The following is a 19,816-nucleotide window of genomic DNA, read 5'->3' as shown; positions in this document are numbered from 1 at the left end:
TCAAAGAAAAGGCAATCACATGGAACAGAGAAAGAGAAGCCATTATTGCTGGCTGATTCTAGTTCTAAGGCAGTGAAAGTTCAAAATGAACTTGGAAAAACTGTGCTAGAGAACAAGGACGTGCTCAAAAACCAATGCAGCATGTCAAAAGGACACAGAGGGATCCAGATCTCTTCAAGGGATCATCATCCCAATCCCTGGCACAATGTGAGTATCCAAAGAATAACTGAAATGGCCTGTAAACACTGCATAAGTAAACTCTCAGTCACTAAATTAGTGATAATTTTTTTAAAAAAATAGAGTAACAAAAAAGGGAAAAACTTACTACCCAATTTTGAAAGGAAATACTGCACAAACTTTAACTACTAGCATTAAAACAAAATACAAGCTTTACCCTGCCCATCTTTTTCTTTCCTCTTTAAATGACATTAACTTTTTGAAGCGATCATGCCAGTTGCCTTACAGAATACCACATATTCTATACTTGTTTAATTTGTTTCCTGATGTTGCTTAAGTCCTCCCACGAAGTCCTGTATTTCTGTAACATTGATTATACTCATTTTTGATAAACAGACTTCATAATGATATATTGAATTTCATACTGCATCGCACCAGGAAGCACATAGTATCATATCAGGTTGTTGCACTTGTGATGATAACTTAAAGGTGGCAACCTCCAGATCTTCCAGATCAACCTCCAGATCTTAAGTATCTGTAGGTGGGTACTTCAGCAACTTGAGTGAATTTTTACCTGACTGACCCATTAATGATCCTTCCCTGAATCACTCATTTCATCAGAGGTTTCAAAATATTGATTCACCACACCCCCATTTTATCTTTCCATTTGTATTTATTAGCTGGTATTCTTCTGTAAAAGATACTTTTCCCTTTCAACTAGAAATGAAACTTTGTTCCTCTTACAAAGGCAGGGCAGAGCTAATATATTTGGAGACAGCTGTAAAAGTGAATTCGAGAGAAAATAAAATAATTATTATTAATTTTGTTAGGTGTGATAACAGTACTAGGGTTGTTTACACAGGAGGATGTTTGGCTATTCTTGGTCATAGGAGATGTGTGCCAAAGTTTTCATAGTTTAAGAGCTGGATGTCTGCAACTGATTTTCAGATAATTTCCCAAAAATATACATACATAGAAAAAGCAAATATGACAAAATGTTAGTAATTGTTGACCCTATGGATATTTGGATATTTGCTGTATTATAATGGGTGTTGTACTATTCCCTTGATTTTACTAGACATGGAAGATTTCTATGATAAACAGTCAGAAAAATATATAATCACCTTTAGCCTACTACTTAATTACAATATGGAAAGAACCACAATTCTCACTTCATTTGAAAAATATTTACTGAACAGCTACCACATGCAAGTACTACATTTAGTAAATAAGACAGTACCTAACCTCAAGGACTCCAAATAACACAAAATAATATATATTTCAGCATTTAATTATAACAGTGATGAGTATAATCAAGCAGAGGCAGAAAGTGTTATAATAGAGGCTTGATAAATTGAGAGGTAAAGAAAGCCTTCTATTCAGGAAGTGACCTCTTAGTCATCCTTAATTCTTTTATTGTGATCTCCATCTTACTCTCCCAACCCATTTCCAATCTGTCCCAAATCCCTGTGCTCTACATTTTAAAATATCCGTAATTCATCCACTTAGCACCTCCATTATCACCACTTTGGTTAACGCCTACATGCATCCTTAACTGGATCACCAAAACAGACTCTTAACAGGTCTCCTGCTTCTACTCTTACCAAAGACTATTTTCAACAAAACAGCAGAAGTGATACTTTTAAAGGTTACGTTAAATAACATCACTCCTTCGCTCCAGACCCAGCAAAAGCTTTACATGATCTGCCTTTGCCTTATCTTTGACCTCATCTCTCACCACTCTTTCCTGTACTCACTCTGCTCCAGCCATACTGGTCCTCTTGCTATTTCTCGTAAATTCCAGCCTTATGCCTTAGAGTCTTTGCACTCTACTTAGAGGAACTGGTTGTTCCTCTAAATAGCTGCATCACCTTCCAACTTGTACAAATATCACATTTTCAATAAAATACCCTACTAAAAAGTGCAAAGTACCCTGCAATGTACTTTGTGAAACTGCAAAGGAATCGGACATTCCTGATACCCTCACTCTATTCTCTTTTTTTCTTCTCATATCACTTATCACCTTCTAACATACTAGATAATTGATTAATTTATTGCTTATTACCTGCATTGCCACTAGAATGTAAGTAAGCTCCATGAGGACAGGGAACTTTGCTTCTATTCAAGCTCCTTGTTCAAGGCATGATATATAATAGGTGATCAATATTTGCTAAAAAACTGACATTTAAGATAAAAGGCTAAAAGTGAGCTGGAGATGGCAAGAGACAACTTCCTACGCAGAGGAATTATTATATGGGGGCCCTGAGCTACAAGGAACCAGTAGCCAAAGAATGAAAGACTTCTAAAAAATGAGTGGAAAACAGGCAGTGGTCAAGTAATTTACAACTTCTGAGTCTCATTAGGGATCTCCCACTTTATTATGAAAGAAATGAAGAGCCAATGAAGGATAATGACATGATATGCATTTTATAAAAATAATCTTCAAAAGGGACAAGTTTGAATGCAGATAGGTTGATTAAGGGGACCATTAGAATAATCTAGGCAAAAAATGAGGGTGGTTTAGACTGGAGTGCCAAGCATGGAGACACAGTAAAATGCTGATTCATGTGAAATTTTGCAAACTGCAGTATGGATTACACATGTAAATGTGAAAAGCAAAATTAAAAGTTTTTAACAAATAATAAAGTAGGACGACTTTATGACTTTGGAGCTGAAAACCATTTTAATAGGCACAAAGAGCATTAACCATAAGATATACTGAAAAGATATCATTTGGAAAAGCATGCCCCAGAGTGGGAAAAAATGTATGTTATTCATATATCCAACAAAGGAACCATATCTAGATAGAGAGACCTCCTAAAATCAGTAAGATGAAAGACAATCCAAAAAAAAAAAAAAAAAAAAAGGACAAGAAACTTAAGTAGACCATTCACAAAAGACAGCAAAATGAACAATAAACATATGAAAAGGTGTTTGTTAATCTTGTTAATGATAGGGAAAATGCAAATACCCATATGAAGTATGACTACACACCTACCAAAATGGTTAAAATTATTAATAAAAAGACTGACAATAACAAGTGTTGGCAAATAATGTGAAGCGACTGAAACTTGCACATACTGGCGGTAATTACAAAACACAGGCATAATCACTTTGCAAAAGTGTTGTCATCATGTCCAAAACTAAACATATGCGCATCATTTTCACGACTGGGTATATAAACAACAGAAATGCATACACAGGTACACCAAAAAATATACACACAGTTCTGCTATAACATTTTGAAAATGCAAATTTGTTCCAATGCAATGATGTGTTAGGGAACAATATTAGCATAACACAAATTTCATGTTTGTTTGTGCTCAATGTTGTCCATGAGAAACACTAGGTGAGAACAGAAAATTGCACCCAGATCAAATGAACCACACAGAAATACACAAAATACACACATTTCAGCCTTCAGCTTTTCCTAAATGTTATGATTCATACCCATCCACACCTGTTGTGTTAACAACTGTTCATCCAATTTCAGGTAAATCCCTGGGTCAGCACTGCACAATAACTCACAGGTTGCAACCCTGACACACACTCCCACAGCAAATAAGATTTATTTTCAAGATAAAAGGCCATCTTTATTATAGTACTTATGTACTCCTTAACCATGTGTGAAACTGTGCTACCATTTTTATTAGGATCTTGTCTTTTTTTTTTTTTTTTTTATATATGTTACCCACCAAGTTTTAAGCTTGGAGTCCCCAACTGCATTTTCTACATAAGCCTTGTGGTTTTTATTGCACAACTTTGCACAGTGTAGTGATTGTTAAGAATGTATATGTTGTGCTATAACAGAACTGACTGTAAAAGAATGTTCAAAGCAGCACTGACCCAAAACTGGAAACAATACAAATACCCATCAATAGAATGGATAAATATACTGTAGTGTATCATACAATGGAATATTACACAGCACAGAGAATGAAAAAACTTCCACTTATGGATGAAATTATCAAATATAAGAAAAAAGAAGCTAGATACAAGAAAATATATACCATACACAATCTGTTAATAAATAGTTTTAGAAATGCAAAACTCATCTATGGTGATAGAAATCAGGATGGTCCTTTGAAGAAGAGGATATAGGTAGGGACTAGGAAAGGTACAAGGGAGATTTCTGGGGTACAGGTATATTTTTAACAAGAGATGTAATGTACATACCAGAAAATTCACCAAATTTTAAAATGTACAATTTACTGGTTTTTAGTATATTCAGAGTTGTACAACCATCATCGCTATGTAATTCTGGAACCCCATTAGCAGTCATTCCATTTTCTTTTTCTTGACCTAGTGTACTGACAATGCAGTAATTCATCAAGCTACACATTTGTGATTTGTGCACTTTTATGTACAAATACTACCCACTAACTACTTCAGTAATTTAAGTCAATGCTTAGAGGACTTCAGATTAAACCTAGCAGACTGATTTTATAACTCTACAATCTCCTAAAATTCTACTTAAAGCAGATGGATTATTTTAAAGCATTAAATCAAAAGATCAAAGAGAAGGTAAAAAAAAGTTATCTTCCCTACTCCACTCAGTTAATTTCTTTCTGAAATGAACTCAGAAGGGCTGAAACAGGGCTTGGAGATAGCAGGGATAACTGAAAACAAATACATTACTGAAAACAGACTAAGTGTGTATTCTTCCAGATATACCTAACTTCTACGTTTTTTCTTTTTACAGTCGTACTATACCTCCTGATATGCATACTATATACCTGATATGCAATCATTTAATAACATATAGATATATAAGCTATATTTTCATGCCTGCTATTTTATATTGCAGTAAGTGGCTGTAACATTACATGTTTATTCAATTTTCTTTTTTTAAATTACTTTTTAAAGTAATCTCTACACCCAATGCGGGGCTCAAATTCACGACCCTGAGATTAAGAGTTGGATGCTCTACTGACTGAGCCAGCCAGGCACCCCTATCCAGTTTCTTACTGATAATCATTTAGATTGTTTCCCTGTTGATTTTTATTAATATTACAAATAGTACTGCAATGAACATGCATATATATATATATATCTGAATATATATTAATAATTTGTGTGAGTACATCTATAACATATGCTAAACCAAAGAATATGAATACTGTTGTCTTTCAGAAAGGTTGCACAACTGTACCTCCTACCCACAGTATAAGAGTTTCTGTTTCCTCACATTTAATTAATCTTTGACAATCAAACTAGTTAAAAAACACTTTATTAATTTGATATGCATGTTTTCAAAGTGAGGTTGAGCATCTCTTTATAGGCTTATTGGGGCACTTGTATTTCTTTTTCTCTAAACAATCCATTCACATCCTTTGGTCACTTTTCTATTGAATGTTGACGTTTTTCTTACTGATCTTTAAGAGGTTTTTTGAGTTGAGAAGGTTGGAAATTAGTCCTTTTTCATAAGTGTGGCAAGTTTTCTCCCAGCATATCCTTTCAGCATCTCAATTGTTTAATGCATCTTTCAAGATATAGAAGTTCTATAACCAAAGTTCAAACAATCAAACTTTGTGAGGTCCACAAAGAAATTCTACAAAGTCAGCATTCTTAACTTTTTCTTTTTTCTGGATTTTGTTTGTTGCCATGCTTAGGAAAGTTCTTCATAACCGAAAAATCATTAAAATGTTATGGTTTCATTCTTTTTTTAAACCTTTGAATCTTTGATCTGCTTGCAATGTATTGTCAAAAACAGAACTGCCATAGACTGAATGTTTGTGTCCCAACCACCCCCACCCCCACACACACAAAATTCATACACTGAAATCCTCAACTCCAATGTGACGGTATTAGGAGGTGGAGCCTTTGGGATGTGATTAGGCCATGAGCAAGGAACCTTTATGAATGGAATTAGTGTCCTTATAAAAGAGATTCCAGTGAGCTCCCTCACCCCTTCCTCAATGTGAGGACACAGTGAGAAGATGGTAAACTATGAACCAGGAAGTAAGCTTTCACTAGACACTGAATCTACTGGTGACTTGATCTTGAACTTCCCAGCTTCCATAACTGTGAGAAATAAATTTGTGTTGTTTATAAGCCACCCAATCTGTGGTATTCTGTTACAGCAACTCAAAAGGACTAAAACAGGATACTGCATCCTTTTCTGTTGGAACTTCTCATTAAATCAGGCAATTGCTCCTACTCTTGCATCCTGCTTCCTTTCAAATATTCTTCCTTACCATCTCTAAAATTCACTCTTATTTTAAAACAGATTTGTTTTCATAAAAATGACACATGCTCACTATTTTTAAAAAGTAATGGAGAAAAGTACTAAAAATAAAAAAATCCCCATCACCCAGAAACCATCATGAATATTAAGCAAACATTATTCCAAACAACTCACTAGGTATACGTTCAAAGTAGGGGACGTACATACCAAATAGAAAAAAGTTCTAAGACAATAGGATACTATCATGTCATTTAAAAATAAACAGTATTATCATTTTACTACATCAGAAGAAACAAAGTTACAAGGGCACAAATTAACTGACAAATGAGGATTTGTCAAGTTAGAGCAGTTACCAACTGTAACAACAACAAAAAGGACAAGAAAGAAAAATGAAAGAAAATGTCTTTACAAGACAAAGATTTTCACCTTAAGAGAGTAAGAGAAGCATGCCCTGGAAACTGCTCAATCTCAAATACTTTTTGCAAAAAAGCAAAAAACAAATCCTCTTTATGATAATCCTACAAAAGCGAACATAAAGTAAAAGAGACAAGATTGTGTTGCATGCAATTTTGTCACAAAAGCACAATCTTACTTTTTAATCCAAGAATTAGTGAACAAGTGCAATAATAACCAAAATTTTGTACAAGACAAAGTATTTTCATAATTTTCATATTATGTTTCAAGTTATAGTCAAATAAAAACTTTCTCTACATTTGTTTTAATTTGGATCAGTGGATTCTCTTCAACTACAAAACAAGTAAGGTGAATTAAATGATCTAAGTCTCTTTTCAGTCCTAAACATGCCTCAAAAAGTCTCAAGAGATCACGTCAAAGGTCACTTAGCCAAGTTTTCTGTCCAAATTAAGCATAAATAGATGCGGAACAGGGGAATATACTTTCCTTCTCTTATAGCACTCTCAAAAAAAGTAGAAATTAAATTTGTAAATATCCCAGGCATTTAAAAAAAAAAAATCCTGGGGCGCCTGGGTGGCGCAGTCGGTTAAGCGTCCGACTTCAGCCAGGTCACGATCTCGCGGTCCGTGAGTTCGAGCCCCGCGTCGGGCTCTGGGCTGATGGCTCGGAGCCTGGAGCCTGTTTCCGATTCTGTGTCTCCCTCTCTCTCTGCCCCTCCCCCATTCATGCTCTGTCTCTCTCTGTCCCAAAAATAAATAAAAAACGTTGAAAAAAAAAATTTAAAAAAAAAAAAAAAAATCCTTATGACTGCCATCCATCAGTGTGTTTCCAAACTATTTACATTTTCAGACTAACATCCATCAGGGTATTCTGTCTTCTGCAAAAAGAGTACTTCCCTTTAACCAAACTTAGCTCACTCAAATTTGACACAGATTTTCCCCTTTTTAAAACAATCTAGGAGTGATGAACACACCTCCATATTCCCGTTACTAAGTCTATTCATGAATGGATATAAATTTCAAGCACAGTAGAGCATTTTCCATGTGCCAAGCCCTAAGCAACATTTTTAATCATATTCACTTCTCATCCATCTTCCTAATCAATAAGATCTGTCATATATAGTCAGAAAGTTCTTATTCTTCTCTTCTATTCTCCTGTTAACATGTCCATAATATACTTGTCAAGAGATGCAGAAACACCAGCACCGCACACAGCATTTCTAGGTAGCAGTGCCTCATTTCATAAAAGTTGAAATTTTCCAGTACTATTTTTTTTTTTTTTTTAAGATTTTTAAGTAATCTCGGGGCGCCTGGATGGCTCAGTCGGTTAAGTGTCTGACTTCGGCTCAAGTCATGATCTCATAGTTCTTGAGATCAACCCCAGAGTCTGGCTCTGTGCTGACAGCTCAGAGCCTGGAGCCTCCTTCAGATTCTCTGTCTCCCTCTCTATCTGCCCCTCCCCCTCTCGTGCTTGGTTTCTCTCTCTGTCTCTGTCTCTCTCTCAAAAAATAAACGAACCTTAAAAAAATATTCAAAAAATCTATTTGGGATGGATCATAAGTACAAATGACACATCAACAAAAAGGAATGGAAACTGAAATGATCCGAGAGAAAGTGACAAAAAAAAAAAAAAAAAAAAAGTATGCACAGATAACACTAGAATCTCTCCCTAATCAGAGAGAAACACATTAAGTTCAGGCCAGGATTAGTAAAAAGAACTCTGAATTGGATGTTAAGAGGTCTGAAATCCAAGGGTAGACTTGCCCAAACTAGCTGAATAGGCTGGGTCAAGTCATTCATTTTCTTCTGGATCTCAGTTTCCTAATCTTTAAAATAAAAAAGAGGGATCAGATGTGCTCCCTCTTCTAAAATTTTACAATTCTATGTGACTTAATATAAAAAGGAAAACTTGGAAACTGTCTACTTCATTACCAAAGGGCTGTCTTGTTGCTGCCCACCACTACTTTTCCCTGATATATTACTAACCAAAGAGAGGCTGATTCAATTTTCCAGATACTTCTCTAATACAAACTAGAAGGGACTAGAATCAAATTCAGTCAGACAACCACTTTCAAATGACCGTTTCTCAGATAGAAGGCTCATTACAAAATGCTTCATATCTCTGTTCTAACTCCACCAGCAATAGTGTATCATAACAAAAAAAAAAGAATATTACTAAACTAGTTTTTAAAACTTTAATAGACAGTTTTAACTACAGAAAAATGCAGAAACCAATGCGGACCTTAAGATTTACTGATTAGTCTTTTTTTTTTTTTAACATTTATTTTTGAGAGAGAGGAGAGAGCACGCACAAGCAGGACAGGGCTAGAAAGAGGGAGACAGATCTGAAGCAGGTTCCCACTCAGTTAACACAGAGCCTGACAGTGGCTTGAACTCATGAACCATAAGATCGTGACCTGAGCCAAAATCAAGAGTTGGCTGCTCAACTGACTGAGCCACCCAGGTGTCCCTACTGATTAGTCTTTAATCTTTACTTAGTCTTTAGTAAGTTTTAATAATCTTTAAGCCAAATAAAACAGAATATTTGGAGTAAATGTAGCAACTAAACTGCCCAGGACTACAAAACTATATTCTATGTCTCAAAAAGAAAAAAAAAAAAAAAATATCAGAGCAAAACCATCTTTCCAAAGTATGATTTTACTGAGGTCTCTCATGCAAAGTATTCTTTTAATAGTCTAAAGCAAGTATTTCAGACCTCAAACCATTCACAGCATTTTAAGAAAAGGCACCAGAGATTCTGAGCTTTTCTCTTCAAAATTATTTGTAATCCTATGATACTTCCACATAATATCCATTTTAATTAAATGAAAAAACAAAATAAATAAAGTGAAAAACTTAGCAGCCCCAATAAATTGATTACTGAAAAACAGCTTCAAGAAATTTTTCTTTATCTTACCTCTACACTAGGGCTAAGGCTGCTTGGCAGTGTTTCTGAAGTCACAGTAGTGCTTGGAAGGCTGGAAATTTCCCAAGTATTCACAGGCTGTATTGGTTCAGACTGCTTTGAACGATCTATACATTTTGGATTATCCAGTAAGGTCACTTCATAAAATTCTTGAATATCTAGGGGTAAAGAAAGGAAAAAAAAATTCAGAAGTATTTTGATTGTCTAATTAAACTATGCATTGCTAAAACAATATAACTCAAAACCAAAACTTTTACTCCAGATAAGTAAAATAAGTCCAATCTTCCAATGCACTTAAACAGGGAGCAGTGCCTGGATGGCTCAGTCAGTTAAGCAGTTAAGCATCTGACTTCAGCTCACATCATTATCTCTTGGCTTTTGAGACCAAGCCCTGCATCAGGCTCTCTTCTGTCAGCACAGAGCCTACTTTGGATCCTCTGTCCCCCTCTCTCTCTCTGCCCTTCTCTGCTTGCACTGTCTCTCTCAAAATAGATAAACTTACAACAAAAAAAGTGCATATTTTCTCATTTTATTATGTCACAGTTACATCAGAACTTGCAGGACATAGTGTAAAAGTTGCAGGCTCTTTACAATTCAAAGTCAATGCTGAGTTCAAATCTCTATTCCACCACAAATCAGCTACCTGTTTAGGCAAGTTACTTAACCTCTGATAACTTAATTATGAATTGTTATAAGGACTGAGTGTCATATATAGTGCACAATGGCACATAATAGGCTCCTAACCAACAGTAGCTAATATCATTACTGTGAATTTTGTCTTTTTTTTCTTAAAAGTTTATTTGAGAGGAAGAAAGAGTCCATGCACACGAGCATGTGCACACGAGTAGGGAAGGGACAGAAAGAATACTAAGCAGGCTCCACACTCCAACCTGAGCTCGATGTGGGGCTCAATCTCACAACTGTGAGCTCACAACCTGAGCCGAAATCAAGAGTTGGATGCTTAACCAACTGAGCCATTCAGGTTCCCCTGTTACGGTAAATTTTGGAAGACATGAGTCATTACTGATATTTTATCTTTGTACCATCAATATCTCCTCAATATAAACCCCTCACGTGGTTTTTCACACCAAAGTAAACAAAAAAAAGTAAATAGTAAATTAAATACTGTACATTTTAGAATCAATCAGACATATGACAAACTCTTTAATTTCTTTTAATGTTTATTTATTTTTGAGAGACAGGGTGTGAGTAGGGGAGGAGCAGAGAGAAAGAGACACAGAATCTGAAGCAGGCTCCAGTCTCTGAAATGTCAGCACAGAGCCCAACATGGGGCTTTAACTCAGGAACTGCGAGATCATGACCTGAGCTGAATGAAGTTGGACACCCAACCAACTGAGCCACCCAGGTGCCCCAGACATATGACAAGACTCTTTAAAAAACCCATACATTTACTTAAAGTAGCACAGGATAATTTAAAAGATCAAGCTACTTTGCTATCAGCTGGAATTACTATAAACTTAGTACATTAACAGTGATTGATTATTCATGCCATTCAGAAGCTCTGAGTGTTAGTCATATGTTTAAGTTCACCACTATTATATTCTTTATTCACCTAATGGCATACTTTGAGTTGATTCTTTTTTTTAATGTTTATTTTTGAGAGAGAGAGAGAGAGAGAGAGAGAGCGAGCACGGGAGGGGCAGAGAGACAGGGAGACATAGAAACCGAAGCAGGCTCCAGGCTCTGAGACATCAGCACAGAGCTCTATGTGGGGCTTGAACTCACAAATAGTGAGATCATGACCTGAGCCGAAGTCAGATACTTAACCAACTGAGCTACTCAGGCAGCCCTGAGTTGATTTCTTAATGGGGAGAAAGTATCATTTAACAGCAAAGGTGGGGCATTATCCTGTACAGAATCATGTACAATTACTATAAATAACATTTAGACAGAATAACTTTTACTTATTTCTATGATGAAAAGATTAGTATCTTTTTAATTTTTTTTTTTTCAATTTTTTTTTTTTATTTATTTTTGGGACAGAGAGAGACAGAGCATGAACGGGGGAGGGGCAGAGAGAGAGGGAGACACGGAATCGGAAACAGGCTCCAGGCTCCGAGCCATCAGCCCAGAGCCTGACGCGAGGCTCGAACTCACGGACCGCGAGATCGTGACCTGGCTGAAGTCAGAGGCTTAACCGACTGCGCCACCCAGGCGCCCCTAGTATCTCTTTTTAAAAACCAATTTCTGGGGGCGCCTGGGTGGCTTGGTTGGTTAAGCGTCCAACTTCGGCTCAGGTCATGATCTCACGGTCTGTGAGTTCGAGCCCCGCGTCGGGCTCTGTGCTGACAGCTCAGAGCCTGGAGCCTGTTTCAGATTCTGTGTCTCCCTCTCTCTCTGCCCCTCCCCTGTTCATGCTCTGTCTCTGTCTCAAAAATAAATAAATGTTAAAAAAAAAATTAAAAAAAAAATTTCTGAAGACAGTAGAGACAAAGTAATTCCCTTTTAATAAGGAGTAGCACTGTAGAACTTTCTAAGTAAAGAGCTAATAAAAACTAAGCTCAGCACAGTGAGGTAGTATCAACCTACTTCACAGGGTGTTAAGAATATTACTAGAGAAAATTCTATGTAAAAGCATTTTACAAACGAGTTACTATAAAAAATTGCTCACATAGCCATCATGAAAAAATAATGAACTCAAATTCAGAACATCAGCTACAAAGTGTTCTTACCAAAAATTGTTTAACCTGAACCTAAATCAAGCCTTCAGAACCAACTTGAGTTCACAGGACATACAGTGGCTGGCGAAACAAGTTAAATGATACCAGAAAAGCAACGGGAAAAAAACAGATCCAGAAGGGGACATTCCATAAGACAACTGGCAGTTTCTTTAGGAAGTCAATGTCATGAAAAGGAAACTGTTTGAAAGCGAGAATTTTTTTTTTTTTTTTTTTTTTTTTTTTTTGGTAGAAAGGAAACAAAAAAGACGCAGCTATCAACTGCAATGTCTGAGGCTTGACTGGGGGGGTGGGGAAGGAGGGAGGAGGGTATAAAAGACATTGTGACAACTAGGGAAATTTAAATAGGACTATTTTTCAGAAAATATTACAGATTTTTTTTGTAGAAGACATATATATGAGTATTATACATTTATGTATATATTTCTATATATGTAAGAAATACATATTTTATAAGTAGGAGATATATATCTACAGATCTATAAGGAGAGAGGGAGAGGTATCTCCTATTAAAAAAAAATATGCCAGAGCTCCTAATACAATTATGCCCAACAGCACTAAATGAGTGTTGAGTAATTGGATGATTACCAATCTCAAGAAAAGTAGCCCCCCCCAAAAAAAAGAAAAGTAGCCCATTATCACTATGTAAAATTATTATATTTTCCATTATTGTAAGTCAAGTTTGAAATCTTAACTTTCTGTGACCTTTTATTCTACACTTAACAGAAATACTGTTGTGTTACCCTTCAATAACATCTCTAACAAATATCTAGATCAGTGCTGTCCAAAAGAACTTTCAAAACATTCTACAGCTGCCACTATATGGTAGCCACTAGCTACATATGACTATTGAGCACTTAAAATGTGACTTGTGTAAATGAGGGACTGAATTTATAATTTCATTTATGTTTAATTAAATAACTACATGCAGCTAGTGATTATCATACAGGACAAAAGAGATCTAGACTACTATAACTTTGAGTAGCATTTTACTATCTAGAAAGATCATAGAATAAAATGTTCCCTATGTGGATTTTCCAAAAGTTCACTCACATCCTGTCAATTAAAATGCCTCATCTATTAAAAAGTCCTTTCTAATTTGCTGTATCTGAGCTCTTACGGACTGGAAATCAAATATTCATATTATTTTAACTACATCAGGCTTAAGACAAAATAAGCTGAGTAAACACCCATTAGAATGGCTATTATCAATAAAACAGAAAATAGCAAGTATTGATGAAGATGTAGAGAAATTAAACCCTTGTCCATTATTGGTAGAAATATAAAATGATGTAGCCATTGTGGAAAACCATACAGTGGTATCTCAAAATATTCAAACATAGAATCACCATTTGATCCAGCATTAGATCTTGGGCACATATGCAAAACAATTGAAACAGGTATTCGTACATCACTGATTCGTCATCAGTGATGACAGCAGCATTACTCATAGCATCCAAAAGGTGAAAACAATCCATATGTTCATCAAAAGATAAATGATTACAAAACAGAACGTGGTATATACAAACAATGTAATATTATTCAATTTTTAAAAGGAATACAATTCTGATACATCCTACAACATGGATGGATGGATTTTGAAGACATTATGTTAAGTGAAATAAGCCAGACACAAGAAGACAAATATTGTATGACTCCACTTATATGAGGTAGCTAGAACAGTCAAATTCATAGAGACAGAAACAACAGCTGTTACTAGGGACTGGGGTAAGGAAGGAATGGGGAGTTATTGTTTTAATGGGTACAGAGTTTCAGTTTGGGATGATGAAAAGGTTCAGGAGATAGAGGGGTGATGGTCACAAAACAATGTGAATGTACTTAATGCCTTCAATTGTACACTTAAAAAATGGTAAATTTTGTTTTGTATATTTTATATTTTATCACAAAAAATTAAGCTGAGAGAGATTCTAGGAGAGCTTAAATGAGTCAAGTGCATGGAATTTCATATGTAAGTTTTACACTATTTAAATATCTTTGTTTCATACTGAGGTCAGGGAAACTGATACTGCCAGACTGTTACCAGATTATTATCTATCCCCAGCTTAAAAAGAGATTCGTTACCACACTTGGCAAACCAAAACCATATGCAAAAGTACTGAAATATTTCTGTTAACACATGTATAGTGCGGTGACATTTTTGGTATGACAGTTTGTCAGTTATTATCACTTTCCTTTAAAATATATAAATATATATACACACACATCTTTAATTTTGACCCATATCCCATCTTGACTAACATTCCACACATTTTATTTCATTTGTCCACCACACACTTCCTCATCTTGAAGGTATCTCAAGACTATAAAGATCAGCAACAAAGTAACACTTCTTCAGAAAATGTTTATCTATTACAATTTGTTCAGTTGTATCAATAAAGATTTCTCAAAGGTATGCCTGATCAAAAAGGGCACTCTGGAAAAACTGGACACAGGCTGAGCTTTTCTTATGAAGTCCAAAGTACTTATTATTTCCCATGCTATCAGCAGTCCCTGTTCTTTATAAGCTACATTTTATGTCAGAAAATAATTATAACACTTATCATAACTATAAAGATTTAGCAAAGAAAAAGATTATGACTGTGACAAGAAAAATATTTTTACAATAACATTCTAAGACTCAAAACATTACTTTCTACTTTTTCTTTAGATGTTTCTAACCTGGGGAGTATAACACTGAGTTCCACAAGATATCTAGCCTAAAGTAAAGCAGAAGTTACTACTATAAGTAGAAGTCAAATATAACAAAAACTAATTCTAGTATAATCCCAATCTTTCCTACTTCTTGAAAATGTTTAACATGCTAAAATCTGACATTCCAAGTTATTCTCAAAAAACCAACTTCATGAAAATAAATAAAGGCATTCAATCAATGAATACTAATGGAGTGAATATGTTTTAGGAGAGAAAAGAATTGAAAGATGAGGTATAATAATAATGTCTTTGAGAGATGGAGAAAACTGAGGAAAAATATGTAACACTTAAAAATCATATAACACCACCTTAAAACAGGTAGATTTAAGAAAGTAAATCTCTACGGGCGCCTGGATGGCTCAGTTGGTTAAGCAGCCGACTTTGGCTCAGGTCATGATCTCACGGATCGTGAGTTTGAGCCCCACATCAGGCTCTGTGCTGGGAGCTCAGAGCCTGGAGCCTGCTTCCGATTCTGTGTGTGTGTGTCTCTCTCTGCCCCTCCCCCACTTGTTCTCTGTCTCTCAAAAGAAATGAATAAACATTAAAAATTTTTTTAAATAGGTAGATTTCTATAAAAATGTGATGGCTACATTTTAAGGTGCTACAAAATCTTACACACACATTTATTTTAAATTTCTATTACTACCCATGTATTAACATTTTTGAAAATTAAATTAACCAGCTTTTTGACAATGAAAAATTCTTTTTCAATTCTGGTTTGTATAAATCATTTATATGTTCCCATGCCAATAATATTCAATGCCAATAATCAGGGCTATGCATAATTATATCAAAATATACAGACTATGAAAACATGTAATCACAGCAAAATAATGCTTCAGTAGTCCCATCTCAATACTATTTAATGAGAAATTGCCAAATTTACTATCACATGTAAAATGACAGAGTCCTTCAATAAACCTATGCAAACAATTCACTTGAGTCAACTCTAATCTTCAATCTTTCGTATGAAAGTATATAGAAAATGGGAGAATATAGTAGTCAAAATGATTGTCATTTAACAAATAAGAGTAATTCCATACTCATCTGAAAATCCATATAGCTCACCCAGATGTACACCAGACACATAATTAAAATGACTAATTACATTTTTATTTACTACCCTGAAAAAACTTATTTCCTTTTAAAAATAATGATGCACTAAAGCAAGAACACAAAAAAAAATGCAGGAATACTAAAACATACATTAGAGAAAACTACCCTTGAGTCATTTCACAATTAGAAACATTAATTTTGTTGAGCCTACTGGATCAGTCATAACACAGTCTATTTCTATTTGCCATTTATAGTCTATCAAGCGCCTTCTGTTTTGAACTAAACTGGGTCCCCACAAGTGCAGTTCCTGAACAAAGATCTAAATTACAAGGTAACAAAGCTAAAAACTTACCATATATAAATTAGAAATATAGAAACAATTGAACAATCGAAAATTTCAAGAGAATTAAAAATTCTAAATTAAACTTGGGCACATACAACTAGTCCAACAGAACAGAGAAGAATCATTTCTATCACCAAAAAATATATATTTTCAGGAAGACTCTAAGATCACATATTTCAGAACTCTCTAAATTTAAGTAAAACATTTTCATTTGTCTTTGTTACTTTCTTGCAGAATTCAAAGTTAGCAAAACAGGAATAAGGAAAAGTACAAAATTCCAGAAACACCCACAAAGGAGTGTGAGGAAAATGTTCTCTAGCTTTTAGTTACCACTTTTATCATCCCAAACAGAAATACTTACAAACTCTCAAACTAAAGAAACAAAGATCAGAGTAGGAAGTCTAAGTAGTCAAGAACCTGTAATAATTTAACATAGCATTGGCAACATCTCTAATCTATGAAAATACCTTATTTCATGGAAAAAATATTTTTAAAAAGACCTTAACAGATACCTCTGCAAAGCAAATATACAGATGGCAAATAAGCATATGAAAAGATGGTCCACATATGTCATCAGGGAAATGAACATTAAAATACCAATGAGATACCACCATACACCCATTAGAATGGCCAAAATAGAGAACACTGACAATACCAAATGCTAACAAGGATATGGGACAATAAGAACTCTCAGTCATTGCTGGTGGGAATGCAAAATGATACAGCCCCTTTGGAAAACAGTTTGGTGGTTTCCTACAAAACTAAACATAATCCTACTATAAAATCCAGCAATCATGGTCCTTGGTATTTACCCAAATGAGCTGAAAATTTATGTCCATACAAAAACCTGCACACAGATGTTTATAACAGCTTTATTCACAATTGCCAAAACTTAGAAGCAACCAAGATATCATTCAATAGGTGAAAACATAAACTGAATGCATCCAATGGAATATTATTCAGCACTTAAAAAAAAAAAAGTTATCAACCCATAAAAAGATGTAGAAGACCTTAAATATATGCTGTGTGATTCCAACCATACAACATTCTTGAAAAGGCAGAACTAATGGAGACAGTAAAAAGATCAGTGATTGCCAGGGTTGCAAGTGGGAAAGAGATGAATAAGCAGAGTACACAGAATTGTTAGGGCAGTAAACTATACTGTTCGATATTATAATGGTGAATACATCTCATTATACATTTGTCCCAACTACAGAATGTACAATACCAAGAATGAACACTAAGGTAAACTATGGACATTGGGGGATAATGATGTGCCCATGTTAAGTCTGTTAATTGTAATAAATGTGCCATTCTGGTAGGGCATGTTGATAATGAGGAAAGCTATATATCTGTGGACACAGGAGGTATACAAGTAATCTCTGTACGTTACTCTCAATTTTGCTGTGAACTCTAATAAAACTGGTCTAAAAAACAGTCTTTAAAAAATAAAAGAAAATATGAGCTACCATGCCATGAAAAGACATTGAGAAAACTTAAATGCATATTGCTAAGGGAAAGAAGCCAAACTGAAAAGGCTACATACTTATGATTCCACCTATATGACATTCTGGAAAAGGCAAAAAACTATGGAGATAGTAAAAAGAGCAGCAGTTGCCAGGGACTTAAAGGGAGGAAGAAGGGATGAACATGTATAGCACAAGAGATTTTCAGGGTAGTGAAACTATTCTGTATGATACTGTAATAGTGGATGCATGTGTCAGAACAACAAATATGTATGTCAACTTTACCAACGTATAACACAAAGAGTGAACCCCAATGTAAACTATGGACTATAGTAACACTGGCTTACCAACTATAACACTAATGCAAGGTGTTAATGAAAGGAAATGGAAGGAAGAGTGGTAATGATATAGGAACTGTACTTTTCACTCAATTTTCCTGTAAAACCTAAAACTGTTAAAAAAAAAAAAGTCTAATAATTTTTAAAAATGTACAAAGGGGTATAAAAATAACATTTATATTTTAAAAAACAATCTCACTTTATTTCAAAATAATTTCCAAATGTATTAAAGATTTAAATGTGATGCTATGGGAACGTGTGGGTGGCTCAGTCAGTTAAGCATGTGACTTCAGCTCAGGTCATTACCTCACAGTTGGTAAGCTTGAGCCCCACATCAGGCTGTGTGCTGACAGCTCAGAGTCTGGAGCATGCTTAGGATTCTGTGCCTCCCTCTCTCTTTCTGCCCCTCCCCAGCTGTGTTCTCTCTCTCAATAATAAACTTTAAAAAGTTATTTAAAAAAATTTGTTTACAATTTTTTTAATGTTTATTTATTTTTGAAGGAGAGAAATACAGACCATGAGTGGGGGAGGGGCAGAGAGACAGGGAGACACAGAATCCAAAGCAGGCTCCAGGCTCTGAGCTGTCAGCACAGAGCCTGATGTGGGGCTCCAACTTATGAGCCATGAGATCATTACCTAAGCCGAAGTCAGACGCTTAACTGACTGAGCCACCCAGGTGCCCCAAACTAATTCTGTTTAAAAAATAAAGGTGGTATTAAAGATTCTGAATACAGGAAACATTTTTATAATCTTGGGAATAGGGAAGCTTTTCTAAGCATGATACCAAGGGCAGAAAGCACAAAGAATATTGATAAATCTAAATACAGGTTTTCTTAAAAATCAAAGTTTAAAAACAAATGACAAACAAGGAAAGCTATTTGAAACTTACATGGCAGACAAAGTTGATACTCCTAATGTGGATGTTACACCTAACAATTTTATACTTCTAAGAGAAAAGGGGGGGAAAAGGTGGTAGGAGAGGCAGATGACATGAACAAATAATTCACCAAAGAAATTAAAATGAATGATGTAAGAAAATTCTTACATTGGGGGTACCTGGTGGCTCAGTCGTTTGAGCATTCAACTTCAGCTCACGCCATGATCTCACGGTTCATGAATTCTAGCCCCACGTCAGGCTCCTGCTGTCAGTGCAGAGCCTGCTTCAGATCCTCTGTCCCCCTCTCTCTCTACCCCTCCCCTGCTTGGTCTCGCATGCTCTCTCTCAAAAATAAAGATTAAAAAAAAATTCATACATCACTGAAAATTCTTATATCGTTGGTTATTTCTTTAACCAAACAAATCTATAATAAAATATCAAAATGACTAAAAGTATATTCCACCTATCAGAGTAGAAAATATTAAAAAGATGGATAACACCTGTATTGTTTAAGATATAGTGAATTAGTTGTTATTCCACATACTACCTAAAAAATTAAATTGAATATAACCGTTTTAAAACATCAAAAGCCTTTTTAAAATGCAAATCCCTTTTTTTTTTT

General features: G+C 35.1%; 1 protein-coding gene across 22 annotated transcripts in view; it reads right to left on the bottom strand.

Annotated features, from left to right (window-relative positions):
* Nucleotides 1-19,816, bottom strand: part of DLG1 (discs large MAGUK scaffold protein 1) — a 275,368-nt gene that overhangs the window by 245,007 nt on the left and 10,545 nt on the right. For all 22 annotated transcript variants that reach the window (XM_058730919.1, XM_058730920.1, XM_058730917.1 and 19 more), the window contains exon 4: nucleotides 9,695-9,861. In XM_058730919.1, coding sequence (XP_058586902.1) covers nucleotides 9,695-9,861 — 167 coding nt within the window. The remainder of the gene's footprint in view (nucleotides 1-9,694; nucleotides 9,862-19,816) is intronic.

Source organism: Neofelis nebulosa, chromosome 5, assembly GCF_028018385.1.
Source record: "Neofelis nebulosa isolate mNeoNeb1 chromosome 5, mNeoNeb1.pri, whole genome shotgun sequence".
NCBI classification, from domain to species: Eukaryota; Metazoa; Chordata; class Mammalia; order Carnivora; family Felidae; genus Neofelis; species Neofelis nebulosa.
Note: the sequence above shows the minus strand (reverse complement) of the source record. Positions and strands in the feature narration are given on the sequence as shown.